General features: G+C 39.0%; 1 protein-coding gene across 13 annotated transcripts in view; it reads right to left on the bottom strand.

The window, feature by feature from the left end:
* Window positions 1-18,671, bottom strand: part of ANKRD26 (ankyrin repeat domain containing 26) — a 78,174-nt gene that overhangs the window by 35,606 nt on the left and 23,897 nt on the right. For 11 of the 13 annotated variants that reach the window (XM_066991033.1, XM_066991053.1, XM_066990989.1 and 8 more), the window contains 12 exons: window positions 17,686-17,714; window positions 17,511-17,577; window positions 17,372-17,416; window positions 11,963-12,048; window positions 8,954-9,949; window positions 7,881-8,119; window positions 6,927-7,082; window positions 5,299-5,332; window positions 4,930-5,068; window positions 3,251-3,464; window positions 2,793-2,976; window positions 966-1,112 (listed from right to left, as the gene is read on the bottom strand). In XM_066991033.1, coding sequence (XP_066847134.1) covers window positions 966-1,112; window positions 2,793-2,976; window positions 3,251-3,464; window positions 4,930-5,068; window positions 5,299-5,332; window positions 6,927-7,082; window positions 7,881-8,119; window positions 8,954-9,949; window positions 11,963-12,048; window positions 17,372-17,416; window positions 17,511-17,577; window positions 17,686-17,714 — 2,336 coding nt within the window. The remainder of the gene's footprint in view (window positions 1-965; window positions 1,113-2,792; window positions 2,977-3,250; window positions 3,465-4,929; window positions 5,069-5,298; window positions 5,333-6,926; window positions 7,083-7,880; window positions 8,120-8,953; window positions 9,950-11,962; window positions 12,049-17,371; window positions 17,417-17,510; window positions 17,578-17,685; window positions 17,715-18,671) is intronic. The other 2 variants (XM_066990993.1, XM_066991026.1) reach the window with 2 other exon arrangements.

The raw sequence follows: 18,671 nt of genomic DNA, 5'->3' as shown, positions 1-18,671 counted from the left end.
ATATTTGCGATATTTTAAATACAATTTTTTCAAGTGTCAATGTTTTCTTGTAACCACATACCTTTGTGTTACAAATCTAGTATAAACAGAGATATGAAAAGGTTATCTCCCTTTTCTAACATGAAGCTGAATTGCAACAACTATAAATGCTACCTCTCCTCTTGCATCAGCCCTCAAATGCCTCCTTAAGGCCTAGCTTTTTTTTATTACTGAAAGCAAACTATACAACTCCATCAATCATCCCTTAAATGTGGTACTCTTATGTGTTTTCTGCTCATAATATATGTAAATTATTTCCACATTAATGTAACAATCCCATGTTTTTTGGACAGTACAACAAAGAACAAATAATTACTTGAAGCACTGGGTGTTCTTAGTAAATTCAGTAAACCCTTGGCAGGTTTGTGGTTATTTCCCCTCCTCCCCCGCCCCACCCCCCAAAAGAGTCTAGGTTTGCTTTTTCTCCTCCAATTATTCGATCTCCTAGAGAAATTTCATTCATTCTTTATATTCTTTCATAAAATTTTAGAATGTGAAGGTGGAAGAAGGCATACTTTGAAGTAAACAGATTTGATGATGGTATAACTAATCCAAAAGCCAAGCAATGGGATTGCAAACAGCGTTAAAAAACTTCTTCCCTGGTCAGCCTCGAGATAGCTGTGTGTCTGATTCCTAGAAATATTAAAAATGATGATAACATCTATAAAATGAAAAATAGCAGACAGCTTAAGAAACTGGGTAAACAGTGTCTTATTTTATATTGACTTTCTATTTCCACATACAATTCAGGTAAATTCATGGGATTGATGCTGCTTTCCCGAACTTTTGAAGACATCAATAACATAGTTGGGTTATATTGACAACTGTAGGTAATCCACCAAAAAGCACAAAAAGTTACTTAAGATTTATTATCATTTTAGAATGAGCGCAGTGAAATTCAATTAATTAGAAACAGAACTGCTTACCTCTGAATTTTTTCCTATGGTTATTCTAGTCTCTTCTTCTAGTTCCTTCTGTCTCCACAGGTGGCTGTTCAAAATTCCTTCTTGTAGGGCTCTGGCACTCTTTTCCTGAGAGAGCTGTCTCTGTGTTTCATCACGTTCTTCTTCAACCTACAGTAATGTAATTGAACTTCTGAAACTTGAGCAAAATCAGAGCTATCAATATCTTCCCAGTTCATTCTTCTTTATATTTCATGTACTTTTGCTTCCTCAGAGTTCCAAGAGCCCACCTTGCTAAACTAGACTTAATATTGTTTCCAAAAGATCTCCTTTGAATGGCAACTTGATTTTTTATTTTTATTTTTTTACTGGTTTCAGTTTCTGTGGCAGGGGACAAACACCCACTCTGACATAATGTGTGTTGTGTAGATCTAGCTTCTTTCCTGTTTATGTTCCTGGCTACTTAGTCTATGCAAGAGAAAGTATTCCTAATGTTACAAATTTGACAACTTAGGTGAACCCAAAAGCAGCATCCAGGTGTTAGCCAGCTAACTACATATTTAGGAAGATGCAACTGCCCTTTAGGGCAGTGTGTACAGAATTTTAGTAAGCTGCTTCATCTTGTCCTAGACAAACAACACAGATTGATGGCAAGCATCCCACAGGCTAACCCTACTAGAGCAAATGATTTAGACTGCTCTGAATTTAAATGTATTATAATTATTATTAAAGCAACTTGGAATAACAGAATCACAAGACTGAAATAAAATTTTGAAGTAAATACAAGCCTATACTTCCGAAACAACCTTTTCATACTAAGCACAGACTTACAAATCCATTTTCAGTATTTGAAAACGAGCATGTTTAGATTTCTGAATCAAAAATTGTATGAATAGCACACGTCCAAGTTTAGTCTGCACAATCAGCATTATGAAAGTTTTATACTTAATGGATCACTCTCTATACAAAAAAGAAATAAAATATAAGAAAGCTATTATTCTTGGTAACATATTCCATACAGAGCTTAAGCAGAAACCCAAGTCAAATTACTAACACACTATACATACTCACTTAAAACAGGAATGGACATTCATATGCTAAAAGTCAAAGATATGAGAACACCGATTCATCAGTTTTAGCACTAACGTTAAGAGCAACATAAACTGAACAAATAACATTTCTAAAAGCACATCAATTCCATTGACTGTACCCTATTGCAATGTCCTAAGCAGAAACTGTGTAGAACCGTGACAGAAATACTTAAAAGTATGTCAAGACCAGTGAAAAGATCCACAAAACCATATGTAAGAGCTGAAGAATTTATGCTGATCATATACAATGAGAATGTCATCATCTCAATCACAGCAAATAAAGCACTAAAGCTGTAATAAAAATACAGACGAGAGGCTTGCCTGGATTCAGTCCCCTGACTGTGGGCAACAGAGGCAGTGTACAGAATCTCAGGTAAATGCTAACATTTGGGCCTGAATTTAAATCCCTCTAACTATACTTGCCCTGCAAGAATAAGTTTTTTTTTTTTTTTTCAGAAGGAAAATAAAGTTTAAGAAAAAAAAAATACAATGTTTTGTAGTAATTAGGAAAAATAACTCCAACTGAGGCTTTGCCTGAAATACAAATAAAACCATGATTCTGAAAAAGGAGAAAAGGAATCTTGCCTGTAAACCTGCCTGTGAACCAACAGTTTTCTACTGTCCTCAAAATGTGGCAATATAGTTATTTAATGCCTCTTCCATTAACCAGGTATCTCTTTCTCTGAACATACTAGAATGCAATGTCAATTGAAACAAACAGAAAAGAGAAGATGAATGTTTACCTTAGTATTTAATATACCTGTTTCAAGAGCTTTCTCAATGTTATTAACTCTGTTTGTAGATTCCCTAAGTGCAACTCAAGTTGTTGTTTTTCCTCCATCTCTTTACAGTATTGATCCTCTTTCCTTCTTAGTTGTTCTCTTGTTTTCTCATACAGCATTTCAACTCTGAGCCTCTTTTCTTCTTCTTGTTTCAAAGAAAATCTGTGATTTAACAAAGATTATCTGAGGAACTAACTGCTGATATAAAAAGTAAATATGCCACGTTATGAACTTGCCTAGGCAACTTAAACTGTAAAAATGTCACATCTTTTCAAATACAGTATTTTGCTGTAATTTTAGACTTCTAAAAGAATTGTAATTTCATTCCATTAGTGGTGGAAAACATCTTGTGCATCAGCTGTACAAACACACAAACTATTACGCAATGTGAATACTGACAAGATAACACACATGATCAGAATAAAGGATTACATACTTAAGGCTTTGGGTATCACTTTTCCATTCTACTTCTTGGTGAGCCAATATGGATTTCAAATCTTGAGTCTCTTCTGCTATTAATTGTGACTCTTCTTTTTCACTTTCCAATTTCCTGACTTCTCTACAGAGAGCTGCATACCGACTTTTTTCGCGTTCTATTATCTGTTCATATTGAAGAAGTATGTTCTGAATTTTCAGCAGAATAACAGAACCTATTTGGAGATAGAAAATAGACAAAAATGCACATACACACAAATACTTTCCAATGTATACCCTATTTAATACTTAGCTGTATTGAGTTTAGGTGGCGAGGCTTTGGTAGTGGGAAATCTCTGAAAAGGACAGGGGCTACCTATGCCAGACACAGATGATTCCAACAGACCCACTGCAGGACACAGCTCAGCCCATCAGCCAAGCTTGTGGCACCTCCAGGAAAACGTATTTTAGAAAGGACAAAAAATACCACACAGGCAGAGGAGGAGAAGGGAGAAAAAAAAAAGAAAAAAAACATGAGTAAGAGCAAACAGCAAGGTCTGATGAAGGTTGGGGAGGAGGTGCTCCAGATGCTTGAACAGACTCCCCTACAACCTGTGGAGAGCACCGTAATGGAGCAGGCATTTCCCTGCAGCCCCTGGAGAGGACCACGCTGGAGTGTATATCCACACTGCAGCCCATGGAGGACCCCACATTTCCTAAAGGACGTGTAGTCAACAAAGAGCCCACACTGGAACAGACAAGAAATGCAGCACATGCAGAACCCATCCTGGAGCACGTTTATCCTGAAGCACTGCAGCCTGTGGAAGGTCCCACGCTCGAGTAGGGAAAGGTGTGAAAAGGAAGGAGAGGCACTGCTTTGTACTGACTGCAAACCCACCATCCTACCTGCACTGCTCAGGTGGTGGGACTGAAGTGAAGTTAAGCCTGAGAAAGGGGTGGGAGGAAGGTGTTGTTTTAATATTTTTTTTTTTTATTTTTTGGTCTTTCTCACCACCCAAATCTATTTTAAATAGTAAACAAATTAATTTTCCCCAAGTGGACTCTGTTTTGCCCATGACAGTAATTGGTAAGGGATGTCCCTGTCTTTATCTCACTCATTGAGTTTTTTCATCCTATTTTCCCCCACTGTCCTGTTGAAGAGTGGGAGCGATAGTTCAAGAGGGTGGGAGTTTGGCCTATAGCCAAGTTTAACCCACATTTGCCTAATGAAGCTTTAGCATAGTTTAAGAAAAGAAGTACTGATTATGTTTATATAAAGCGACGTGTTTGTATGCAAGCATATTACAACATTTTATTATATATATTTTTTCAGAAAAGCCATTAATTTGGTGTGTTGTCATTACATATTGGGGCCATAAACAGGAAAAAGATCGATTTTGCTAACTTTTGACCACTATATTTGAGCTGATCTGTACCTTACAAGAACCTGCAATTCTGACTAGAGACATAGCCTGCAATAAGTAAGATGCATTTGCTGACAATACAGATAGACATAAAAGATTAGGTGAGATGAATTCTACATTCAGTGCTGAAGAAGTCCGTACTTCTCTGGCATGTGGGCAGGAGTTGTCTCTCATCGTAAACATTAGATCAAAATAGAAAACTGAAAAATTAGGTATACAAAGAGATCATGTTTTAAAAGAGGAACTCGTAACAGAAAACAGTGATTTGAAAACTTACCTGTATGATCCACACTAAGCTGTTCTAACAGCAACATAGCATCTTTGTAGGTTGGAGTTGGCAATTCAACATCCTCTGTAGTTGTGTCAGATGACTGTGTTAAATCAAGGTTATCCATAACATCCATTTGTACGCTGACCTGTAAAAGATACAGTATTTTCTGCATACAACAACACATTATTATAGATCATTACAGATGCAAGAACAATTCATTCTCTCATTCACAGCCCACAGATTTGGCTCAAATAGTGTGAAGTTGCATACTAGCAGAAATTTGTGCATCTCGTGGACCACTACGTAAAAGCTGTTCCTATCTAAGTGATTACAAATTGATACAGAATAATTATCAAGAAACTAGTTTTACATTACCGTGTTCTTTTCACTCCCTGTTTTCGCTGCAGGTCTGGAAAACAGAAATACATTTCATTACTGAAATGCTTATTCATCATCACAAGCAATATCTGAAGTTGCTCTGAAAACTTAATTTCAAAAGTGAATTGAACTAAAATTTAATATAAGAATTTTGAACATCTAGTTGAAGACAGATAAAAAAGTCTTACGTGTACAGGAAGGCTATCTTTCCCACAAGATACTAAGAATAATATCACAGAACAATGCAGTTTGAAAGGCACCTCAAAAGATCATCAGGTCCAACCTCTAGTACTATTGTCTGTGAGCTCTGGTAGGTTAAGCCCAGCTAGCCACTAAGCACTCATTAGCTGCTTGCTCACGCCCCCTCTGGGGGAGAGAATCAGAAGACCAATAGCAAGAGAAACTCATGGGAAGAAACAGAAACAGGGATAAATAAACAAAGGGAGAAGGAGAGGAAAAAAACAAATGATGCAAAGCACTCACCACCTCCCAACAGCAAACCAGTGCCCAGACAGTCTCTGAGCAAGACTACACCCTAGTTTTAGCGGTGAACACGATGAAGCTACATGGTACAGAATATCCCTTTGGTCATTTTAGGTCAGCTGTCCTGGCTGTGTCCTTTCCCAGCCTCTAGCCCATACCCAACCTACTTGCTGTGGTGGCAAAATCAGAAACAGAGAACGCACTAGCACTGTGAAACCACTGCTCAGCAGCAGCTAAACCACTGGTGTGTTATCAACACTGTTTTAGTCATGTATCTAAAAAACACAGCACTGCGTGGGCTGCCAGGAAGAAAATTAACTCCATCCCATTCAAACTCAGGACATCTAGGCATGATGGTGTCACTCTTCAGTTTGAGGACTGCTCATTCAGTCAAACTTATTTAGTCATTACGATTATTTTTGTACGAAAGATGTCCTGAGTTCACTACTTTCCACTTGAGGTAGTTTCAGGCCAGCAAAACGTCAACTTCTTTTTTTTTTAAACAAAAGTTGATTAATCGGGGAAAACTGCTCTTCAGCAAGAACTATGTGCCTGCAACCTGTATTGATAAGCTCTGTGCAGTTTTTCCTTCTTGATGCTTCATGAATCTGAGACAGCTCAATGGCATGCCAAGTATCATTGCACTAGTTCTAGAAAAACTGTTATTCACACTCTACAGCACAGTGGATTATAGAGATAACTAGAGCAACATCCAAAGGTTACACAGCTGTCTTTGTGCTGTACTACAAAGGAGGTAATATTTCTCTCTTTTTGGGCAGGCAAAAGAAAAAAAAGCAGGAAAAAAAGAGAAACCTGTAGCGTATGAGCAACTTTGCCTTTTATAAGTCTCCCGTCTCCTTTAAAAAAAATATTTAAAAAATGTATGTTTGTGCACAGGTGTAAATATAAATGTGTGCACACATTCAGGTAGTTCAGAATTTGTGCTCATTTTCCCCTATCATTAGCTTGACTAATATGTCCAAAGCATTCTAAGCAAGTGATTTTGAACATAAAGGGCATTAGATTAAATTGTCACATGAAAGAAGAATCATTGTATGCATTCAATTTACAAAACTTACTTTTAGTTTTCAGGTCAATTTTTATAACTAAATTTTATTTATAATATTCCTTATATTCAGTACCTTTCTTCATCTTGAGATGTTTCACTGAAAGTGCTATCATCCAGTACTTGAAAATGATTCCCACTGGAAGAACTCATCCTCTGATTAGCCTTCTGCTTTGAAGACTGTCTTTTACTCTCATTTTTCTTTACATCTTTTGCTTTCAGGAAAGATTTACTACATTAAACAGAAAGAAAAAAAAAAACCTCACCAAGTATCTTACATAAAATATGAAACATATGCTCCAGAAACAAGCCCTGAAACAACCAAGACTAAACACATCTGTGATAAACCACAAGCTTGACTCCCAAGATTCTAGAATACACTCAATTATTTAATCATTTTCCTCTAGAACTGAGGGAGGAAAGGTAGAATCTGAGGAAAATTCAGGTAAGCTGGAACATCACTATCCCCATTAGAAGAAGTACCCAGAGCAGAGATTCTCCTCAGAGGGACAGTAAAAAATGCTTGAGGTTACGTAAAAGCATCTGCAACTTCTTCAAACTTTTTAGATAAGTTTGCTAACGCTATCTTTCCCTTTTTCCTGACAAAGGCAATCTAAGCTTAATGAAAAGGAAAACAACTGCATGAGGATCACTAAAGTCTTCTAGAAAAGGGAGAAAGGGAGAAAGCAAATAAGTCCCTACTTTTCTGTGTGGCTGTTTCCTAAGACAATAACTCTTTCTTCCAATCTTATGGCCTTGGTTTTGAAAACATGCTTAGCCTCAATATTGACAATTAAATTCACAAGATCTCTCTCTCACCCCCCACTGCAATACATTTGAGCTTCCGTTATGAACTTAGCTCTTCCTGAAAATATTATTTTTCTTAAATGCTTGAGAAGCAATGGACTCAGTGTGGCTTTCAGCACTGAGGAAACTACTTCAACTACTATAAGATTAAAAAAAAAAAGTCCTAAAGCTACTTAATATTACAAGTAAGAATTAGAGATTATTTTTTTTTAAATCTCTTTACCTTTTTATTGGCATTTCATTTACTTTTGAAGTTTCCTCAAATGAAAAATCCTTTTTGTGCTTTTCTTCTATTATTTTTTCATCCTCAGTTTTCAAACATTCATTCTTCCTGAGATTAAGCTTTTGTTTCATTTGCTGATTAATGGCATTGCCTGCTGGTGTATTTAATTTACCAAGATCTTCTTGTTTCTCCACTGCCTGCATTTTGAAACGTCTCTGCTTCCTTTTTTCCTTCTCAACCTATGAAAAGAAAGTTCAGCTTCATATATTTATCTTTTTCTACATGAGAGAAACACCATATCCACGATCAAGTAATTCAAGCTTTACTTCTGAAATCAAATAAAATAAGACCATTTCAATTCATATAGGGAAATATTTTCATAAAAATTACACTACAAGTATACAGAGTCAATGAAAGTACACTGAATTCACTTGTGATTTAAAGCATAACAAAAACATAGCCTTTAGAAAGAAAACAATGGTTTATCTTAAAACATGAACAACAGAAAAGAAAGCATTACTGGAGGACAAGAAGTTGGTAGGACTACACACCGTTAGTTGTAAATACACAGAAAATACAAGTGGAAGTATGCTCGGCTACCTCCTTAATGGAGGGAGCAAGGGGAATCTCAAACCCACAAGCAGAAATGGTTTCACAGCAAACAGGAATTTTAGTGAAGGGCAATGAAGGCACGCCATGCACAAATCACAGCAAATGAATAGATTAGTCAAGACCCTGTTCAGAAGCTATTTTCATTCTTTGATTGAGAATCAGAAATGGTATAGCTGTGCACGTTTCTTTTTATGGCAATGAAGTGATAACTACTTACACTGGAACTGACTGTCACCTATTGTTAAACTGAAACAATAATACATTCTGTTTTCTCAAAACCTAATTAAGTAATGCGGAGAAGGACAACTCTCCACTGCTCTCTTTATTCATAAGTAATGAAACATTAAAACAAAAAAACAAATTGCACAAAGCACCTTCCATTAATGATGAATAGCTAATGTGAACAGGACCATTGATACGCAGAAAGGCTAAAGAATAAGGAGTAGCAGGTGAACTTCTACCTCTTTTTGTAGCTGTACCTTCTCTTTCTCCAAAGCCAGGAATACTATTTGCAGCATTCCTACCTTACTCTTAAATCTTTCCACGTCTTGTTCTAGTTCTTCATCCAGATTCCTTTTCAGAGTGCCACAAGGTTGCTGAGAATTTGCAAAAATACTTTCAATTTCTGCCTCTCCTATTTTATTGTTTTTGATAAGGTAGTCTCTGGAAATATTGTCACTAAGACAGAAGTCTTTTCCAAATTTCCTTTCTCCTACAAATAATGCATTTTCATCATTTGTAGAAGCAGGTCTTAAATTAGGATGAATATTAGAAATGTCATCCAAAATATTTGTTTTCAAACAGTGTCTCAGGGAGTATTCAGGATTTCCCTCTGCGTTTCTACTACTTCCATACTTGTTCTCTTCCATTTCCATAGTAGACATTTTATTTTCCTCTTCTTTTCTTAGAGGCACTTTTGTATTATCTGCATCATTAGTGTAATCTCTTTCATCTGTACTCCAGGTATCTTCCATGTTTGCATTTAAGTTATTTTGATCAGGAAGAACACAAAGGCTTGCAATTACAATTTCCATTTTGGGTTCTTTTAGGTCTGCATTAAGTTTAGTATCTCCAAATTCACCTTTACTTTCTAACTTGTTATTTGATTCTGTCATGTCAGATGAAGCAACATGAAAACTCTTCAGTTCTTCATTAAAGTTGTCTTCTGACATTTCTTCCACAAGGGAAGTAGTTTTCACAGGTTCACAAACTTCACCAAACAGTTGCTTCAGCTCTGCTGTAATGTTTTTAAAGTTTGTTTTCAATTCCCTTTTCTCATTTTCAACCCACATTCTTTCATACCTTTCTTCCCAAGGTTTTAGGCTTAACTGCTTGTCAGCACTGTGGGATTCCTCATTTTCTGCTAGGGCATCCTGATGTGAAATTTCTGCTTTGTCAGCCTGATTTTCATGTGCTGTTTTTTCTATCAAGTTGGTAGTTTCTAAAATATATTTTTCCTTGAGTAAGCAGGTACAGACAGAAAGATTACCAAAAGAAAGGAAGTTACAGTTAATCCATGTAATTTACGCTGCAAGCTTATCCATCATACAACAGAAATAAAGATAGGGAATCGCTTTTTTTTTTTTCCATTTTTCCTTTTTTTCTTTAAAATAAAAGGACTTCCTTTAGAAATAATACTTTTTCTTCAGTTAGATTTCTCTGAACCTGAGGATTGCTTTTACCTTTTAGCCTGCCTGCTCTCTACAATTGGTGTCACTAAGTAGTTTATTTTTTTCATATTTTATTACTTTACTTACAAAAAAACACACAACACAATAAACAAATAAAACATGACTGCCTGAATTTTCCCATCCTCCTTCCTTCATCACTCTCTACTGTTTGGCATTTTACAATTTCCTGCCAGCTGAGCTAATATAGTGCAAGTGACCATAAAAAGCTTATTATCCACCACAGGGAGAACTGGCTACATTACAATTCCCCGCCCCAATCAGAAATGTTAAATTCCATTCCAAGCTCCAAAGAGAAGTATTTATTAGGAAAGCCTGTCCACTCCTTCCATCAGCCCCAAAACAGGAACCCAAACTTCTATCAAACCTGTACAATGCCTCAACCCCTCCAAACAGCTCCTCTCTCCAGTCTCCTCAGATCCCTGACCCCACCTGCACTTTGTTCCTCAATGTTTCTGACTGCTCGTATGCGTCACGCTCCCCTCAACATGTTCCCTCCCTGCACGCCTCCTCAGCTTGTGCTCCCTTCTAACTAGGGCCTGCAGCCTTGGTGTCCCAAGGGGCCAAGACCATCCAACTTCTCACTCCTAGTTAGACAGGCCCTTTTCTCCCTTTTAACTCTGCAGAAATTTCTCCTGTCACAATGGGGAGTAGCATCTCAACCAGCCACCACCTGTCTCAGCCACTCCGTTCCCAAGCTCCGTTCTCTTTGCCCAACTTTCACCACCTTCCAAATGCCTCAAGTTCGGTGCTCTGCTGTGGGAGTATCGCCATGGGGGTCTACATGCCCCCGTGCTTGGTGATAACATCGGACTCGTGAGGATGAAGCCATGAGGAATGTAAAGAAGTGAGAAGGAACAAAGAAGTGGTGATTCACAGGACGCCTTGCTGTCTCAAACTGCTTGTTCTCCAACCTTTAAGATATGGAAGTTGCTAAATGTTCGCTGTTGCTGGGCAAAGTTGTGAATCAAGGAATAGCTAGTGGGAAAGTACCCACTTGTAGAGCTAATGGTATGAGAAGGGAGGCTGTCCTCAATAAAGTTGTTAAAGTTATTGATCCTTAAACATGCCCTGGTGCTTGTGTGGTTATTACACTACACTCTGCCTGTTGAAATTATGACCCTCATGACCCTCTTTCATGGTGCCTGGGTGTGGGGTGGAAATTACTTGCTCCGCTGTCCCTTAAATGTTACAGCAGATTCCACACACTCACTGGAGACCCCTACGCAGCCCTGTCCTTTATGCCTAATATAAACAGAATGCCTGCTTTATACTCCTCTAAAAGGCCCTCCAAAAATTCTTTTCAAACACTTATTGACTTGATAAACCAAGGGACATTTTGTATGAGCAAAGAAAGCATCTGGCAGATCATCTCACCAGATTTTTGCTTGACCTTTCTCTTACAAAGAGGAATATCTGTCATGTTTTATCCAACAGGTCAGGAGATGATAGAAAAAACTTTCTCCCCACTTGAATATGCATTTTGCATAGGAAAAATGAACACATTTGACTGCACTGTTTCTCAGCACCACACACTCAAAGAAAAACAGTGGTCAATGTTTAAGCAAATCAGCTGGAAACAAATCGGGATAATCAATGTCAAACACTCATCATAATGGCAAGCATTTTACACAAACATAAGATTGTATCCAACTTCAGATAATACAACCTTCATGTACAGGACGCTTTCTTCAGCACCATTTACTAACTGGTAAGCTTTCTTTTACTTTAACGTATAATACAGTTTACAGAATATAAATCAAGATACTTGGTTTCACATACCTGCCTCCCATAGTTTTCAATGGCATCCTTGATCGCTTCTTTTTCGCCTGATGATGACATACGAAAAGTAGAGTCTGAGCACTCACCTACAGTGAAGACATCACGTTTTTATATCCAACATGACTTAATACAAATTATTTATAGCTAAAGCGCATCCAGAATCATTGTATTTATGAGAAAAATCTTAACACAAACTAACATATCCCCTCAAATGCATGATTTATGATATGATTTATGATAGAGAAAATATAACACAGATTTAAGACATATCTTTGTGAACTTCTGTTTTTTTCCAGGGCACTTTGCTTTTTCATGTATAAGGGAAATTTGCTGAAAATTAATATAAATGGTCACAAACACACCTTTAAGAAACAGGAATGGTTTATGTATAAATAAATTTATATATATGTGGCACACCCTGTGCCATACAGTAACTAGCTACATTCCTCCAGCTATTTTCATTTCGGTTTGTGCAGAGAAATCCACGAACAAAATCTCATGCTCTTAGTCTTCAAGGTCCCAGGTTTACTCTGTACAGGAAAGAAAAATGCCTCTAGACATGGATCTAGACTGAGAATTTTAGTCAAACTGCTGCCTTATCTCTTGCAGAAGACAGGGACGGTACACTGAATGAGAAAGATTTGTGAAATGTTAAGAAACTGGCCGTGATTAAGAACTTTCACATGGACCACATGAAAAACTGGAGTCCATCCTTTTCTTAGAATTCCTAATTAAATTTGTATAGGTTACAAACTCCTCAGAAGCAGTCACTCAGACTGGGCTCCCCATTTTGAAGTACCTACTTTGAAACCCTAGTCACCAATTCTCAGATGCCACAATCCGAGCTACAACTTTGAAGGAGCAACTCGTGTTTTCTACACACACAGTGACACCAGCCACTTTGAACAATCAAGTGTTCAGAAAGAAACAAGTCCCAGATAATACCAAGTCAGGCAGGACTATCAATCGGCTTGAGAGTAGGAAGGATTTGCAGAGGGATCCAGATAGGCTGGATTGATTAGCCGAGTCCAATTGCATGACATCCTACAAGGCTAAGTTCTGGGTCCTGCACTTGGGTCGTAACAATTGGATGCTGGGCTGGACTGGGCTGGAAAGTTGCCCAGCAGAAAAAGACCTGGGGGTGCTGGTCAACAGCTGGCCTAATATGAGCCAGCAGTGTGCCCATGTGGGCAAGAAGGCCCATGCCATCCCAGCCTGAATCATAAATAGTGTGGCCAGCAGGACTAGGGAAGTGATTGCCCCTTTGTATCTGGCACTGGTGAGACCATACCTCAAACACTGTGTTCAGTTGTGGGTCCTTCACTACGAGGATACTGAGTTGCTCAAGTGTGAGCAGAGAAGAGCAACAAAGCTGGTAAAGGGCTTACAGAGTAAGACACATGAGCAGCAACTGAGAGCACTGGCATAGTTTAGTCTGGAGGAGAGGAGGCTGAAGGGAGACCTCCTCTCTCTCTACACCTCCCTGAAAGGAGGTTGCACTGAAGAGGGTGTGGGTCTCATTTTTTCAGGCGACATGCAATAGGATGTGAAGAAATTGTTTCAAGTTGCACCAAGGAAGGTTTAGATTGGATATTAGGATGAACTTCTTCAGGGAGAGGGTGGTCAAAAATTGGAATGGCTGCCCAGGGAAGCAGTAGAGTCCCCACCCCTGGAGGTATTTAAGAAACATGTGGACATGACATAAAAGAAGATGGTTTAATGATGTGACTCTTGGCATGTCAGGTTGACAGTCGAACTTGATGATGTTGAAAGTTTTTTCCAACCTTTATCACTCTATGAGCTCAAGTGTGGCACCTGAACACAGATGGGAGGTTTTCACCTTAATGACCTTGCACATCCTTTCCTGCTCCATAATTCTATGGTCTCCATATAAGAGCCTTTCTATACACAAAGCTTCACTGCTAAAGAGGGACACAATCCTCTGTTCTTCCTAAGGAGAGTAACATAAGGAGAAAATAGGTATCTCATCATACACAAAAGGATCCAGTATTAACAAATCACAGCCAACCTCACTTCTAGCGTTTTCTGCTTTAGGCAACTCCTTTTGCAAGCTTTCACTTCTTGAAAAGTATTAGATTAGGTACATGCCTATAGTTACACAATTTTGTCTGAATTGGGAAACTAAGCTCCTCAAACAGTCATAGAGGTCTCCAAGGGGGCAATTCTAAACTCAAGTTACACTGTATGAAGTCAGAACCTTCTCCTCCTATCCCAGTCATTGGTGAGTGCTGTTTCCTAGATTTCTGTAAATTCATTTTTCTGGGTATTTCAGCACAAGGCCTTTGGCAATACACATTAATCATTAGTGGGCTGACAGCACTTGTTTCACAGGGTTGTTATGATGAACTCCTGCTGATTATGAAGTATTTCATACAATCTGGAGACAATCAGACACACAGGTGTCTTAAAGTTCTGAATTCTGTTTAAGAGTTCAGAAATTTCAAAATTAGGTGCCATAACTGAAAGCAAACCAAACTCCTATTCAGCCTTACCCATCACGACCAAGAGGAAAGTTTACAGTAGCAGCCATGAGTCTAAAGTTTCAGCCTTTACAAAATATATTAGGAACTTCAGCGCCTGTAAGATTTTTTTTCCTGTAAGGTTTAAGCAATGTTGAAATTTCTGTACAATAGGCACAGAACCAGGAGAAAGGCAGGGAAAGATGAGAGACAACAATATTCCCCCATATGCAAGGTTCCAGTTGTCACTTACAGTGTCAGTAACTCTAAGCCATTGGAAAAATAATTAAAAAAATATATAACCTCAAAAAGTAAGGACAGCGCATGTTAGTTGTTGCAATCAAAATGTCTTCGAACAGGAACTCTTAAGTGTATGTTTGTTGTACTACTGATTGCTGTTAACATTGTGAAGAAAGGATGACTTCTCACTGAAAACGTAAAGACATTTTCACTTCTAGGACAGGGCAAAGTTTTAACCAAAACGCTGGTAGAACTCCAGTCTAAAGCTTCTGAGGACTCTGTCATTTGATAAATGTATATCAAAAATTCATGGAGTAAATTAAATTCCATTATTTTTACCTGCAATTTATTATGTTTCTTTAATTGGATACCTGCAGGGGGGTTACATGAATCCAACTCTATGACTAACACATGTAACTACTCATAGATATCCCTGCGTATCCACAAGATGCAAATCCCTTTCCTTATACTCTGCCTCATCTCTAACAAGCAGAGAAAGTTGACTTTTACTGTTCTTTCTTATTAGCCTTTACCTTTCCTTTATCTTCTGAGATTTCCCTACTCATAAATTATCTCAGAATGATTTTTTTTCCCTTGGAAATCACAGAGCTAAGCAGATACTCATCTATACAAAGAACATGAGAACACCACTATTTAATTTTGACCCACAAATATATTCCAAGACAGTATTACTATGAGTCAATAACAAAGAAAAAAGAATGGGAAATTTCATCTCTCTCTCATTCTGCATTTAGTCATACAAGATACTGTAAATGTTTGCAAGATTTATGAACTAACTTCAGAACAGCCTCATTCAACCCTTTCTGAGTTAAAAATAATTTTGCCACAGTAATCACAATGCTTTTTTGAAACAATACTGATTGCTGAAACAAATCCAAACACAAAAGTTTGCGAGAAATTTTCACATATACTTCTTAATACATTATCTTCAGGACAACACATGGGTGAAAAAGACACATGAATAAAGACACAGGAAGAACAGCTGACATGAAATGAACTATGAAAAGACTGCCTTTCCTTTCTGTGTTTGCAATGTTATAACATACTGCTACATTATGGGGCTACCAGTGAGTGAGCCAACTAGGGACTGTTGCCAAACTGCTTTCCATCATTTATCAGCAGTCCTGGCTATCAGGAGAGGCCTTAGTCCACTGGCAGCTAGCAAATGAGACGCCAATCTATAAGAAGGGCTGAAAGGAGGATGTGGGAAACTACAGGCCTGTCAGTCTGACATCAGTACTGGGAAAACTCACGGACGAGATTATCATGAGAGCCATGACACAGCACTTAAAGGACAACCAGGCGATCAGGCCCAGTCAGCATGGGATTATCAAAGGCAGGTCCTGTTTGACAAATCTGATCTCCTCCAAGGAGGAGGAGATGTGCTCAGCAGACACAGCAAAGGCTGTGGATGTGGTCTACCTAGACTTCACTAAGGCTTTTGACACTGTTACCCACAGCATTCTCCTGAAGAAGCTGGCTGCTTAAGGCTTGAACAGGTGTACAATTCACTGGATTAAAAACTGGCTGGATGACCAGGTCCAAAGAGTCATGGTGAATGGAGTTATATCCAGTTGGAGGCTGGTCACTAGTGGTGTACCCCAGGGCTCAGTAATGGGGCCAGTTCTCTTCAAAACCTTTACCAATGATCTGGACAAGAGGATCAGGCACACCCTCAGTAAGTTTGCAGATGACGCCAAGTTAGGTGTGAGTGTTGATCTGCTTGAGGATAGGAGGGCGCTGCAGAGGGATCTGCACAGGCTGGCCTGATGGGTGGAGGCCAATTGTACGAAGTTCAACAAGGCCAAGTACCAGGTCCTGCCTTGGGGCACAACAACCTCATGCAATGCTACTGGCTGGGAGAAGAGTGGCTGGAAAGCTGCCCAGCAAAAGGGAACCTGGGGGTATTGGACGATAGCTGGCTGAGTATGATCCAGGAGCGTGCTCAGGTGGCCTAGAAGGCCAACAGCATCCTGGCTTGTATCAGAAATAGTGTGGCCAGCAGGATTAGGGAAGTGATTGTCCCTCTGGACTCAGCTCTGGTGAGGCCGCACCTTGTGTACTGTGTTCAGTTTTGGGCCCCTCACTACAAGAAGGACAGTGAGGTGCTGGAGCATGTCCAAAGGACAACAAAGCTGGTGAAGTGTCTAGAGAATAAGTCCTAGGAGCAGCTGAGGGTGCTGGCGTCGTATAACGTGAAGAAAATTTATTAAGGGAAACCTTAATATATTTTACAATTACCTTAAAGGAGGCTATAATGAGGTGGGGACCAGGCTCTTCTCCCAAGCACCAAGGGATAAGAAAAGGGGAAATGGCCTGAAGTTGCACCAGGGGAGGTTTAAGTTGGATATCAGGAGAAATTTCTTTAATGAAAGAGTTGTGTGGCATTGGAATAGGCTGCCCAGAGAAGTGATTGCATTACTATCCCTGGAAATCTTCAGGAATGTGTAGATTTAGAACTTAGTAGTAGTATGGTTTAATGGTGGACTTTAGCACTAAGTTAAACATTGTTCTAGATCTTAGAGGTCTTTTCCAACCTGAGTGGTTCTATGGATTTCACATTATTGTGTATTACAGACAAAACCAAAACTCTTAATTTATTACTGAGAAAGAATTTAAAGTACAATGTGTCTGCCCATAAAAGAACAACAAAAAGACTTACGAATACCTTCAATATCCTTTGCATCTCCTAAACTAAATTCCTCCAATATATCTGCAAAACAAATAAATCAGATTTTTAATTAAATGTGCCTATCCAGAAAGATTATGAAGCTAAACCTAGAATAACAACATGATGTCATCATTACCTGATTTCTGCCTTCCTCTTCTAGGAGATGTTTCATTCATTTCTAAAACTGATGCGGAAATCTTCAGCTATGAAAGACACAATCCAATGAACAAAAAAAACACACCACAAATTCAAAGTAACTACATATTTTTTAATGAACAGGACAAGTAGTCTGAAACAAAAGAACTGTTTACCTGCAAATTGCTGGGTTTCTCTGAAAAGCCTGGAGGTGAAAAATGAAGTATTATTTTATTTAACTGAAGGTATCTTTTACTCCATGCAATATTAGTTAGTTACAAGCATTATTTCATTGAGAGTTCAATACCTAACATTCAATTACCTTATCATACAGCATTTGTATTAGCATACAAGAAATGCATAACACATTCTTTCCCACATGCATCTTGGATTTAAAAAAAATAATCAAAAAAGTCACAGAACTAGAACAATTCATGTGAAGCAGTATGGTCATGCTTGTTGATTGAAGATCAAAATATTTTGTCCCTTTTAAGGAGCTGTATTCTACTTTCTAAAAGGACTATGTCAAAAGCCAAAGCTGGTCTGCTGCAATAATGATCATAAAACAATTCAACAGTACTAAGACTTTTGATTATCCTTCAAGTGTTTAATGTTGAGGAGTATTTTCCCTCTTTGACAGCACAGGAAAATCAAAGCACAGAACAGAAACCTCATATAGGTGTCATTCAATAAGGTAAAATCAAGCTGGTTCTCAACAGATCATTTTACTGAGGCGATCGGCTCCGGGGCAGATGCGTTGTGCAGCGGAGCCGGGGATCAAGACAGGCAGGGCTTTCTTTTCGGCATCGAGGCCACTCGAAGCAGCCGAGGGTGCCACCAGGACCCGGCAGCCCTCGTGAGGGAGGCTGGTGAGGCGTAGGTGGAGCCAGCAGTGCCCCCTCCCCAGCCGTTCAAAAGCAGCCCCTAGGGAGCCGAGCAACCAGGAGCGCAGTGACCAGGGTGGGCAAACAGGGCATGGTGCGTCAGAAGGGGGTGGCACGGCAGTTTGCGCAGCAGTGCGCACAGGCAGGGCCCCTCGCCGCTCTTCTGCAGCGGTCTTTCCCTTCGGTACTTGTAAACTGCCTGCGAGGAACCTGGCCATGGTATCAACCAGGCAGAAAACCATGGCCTCTGCATCTCTTGCGGCCTCTCCAGCCGCAGT

Source organism: Anser cygnoides, chromosome 1, assembly GCF_040182565.1.
Source record: "Anser cygnoides isolate HZ-2024a breed goose chromosome 1, Taihu_goose_T2T_genome, whole genome shotgun sequence".
NCBI classification, from domain to species: Eukaryota; Metazoa; Chordata; class Aves; order Anseriformes; family Anatidae; genus Anser; species Anser cygnoides.
The sequence above is the reverse complement of the archived record's forward strand: the minus strand, read 5'-3'. Positions and strand labels throughout refer to the sequence as shown.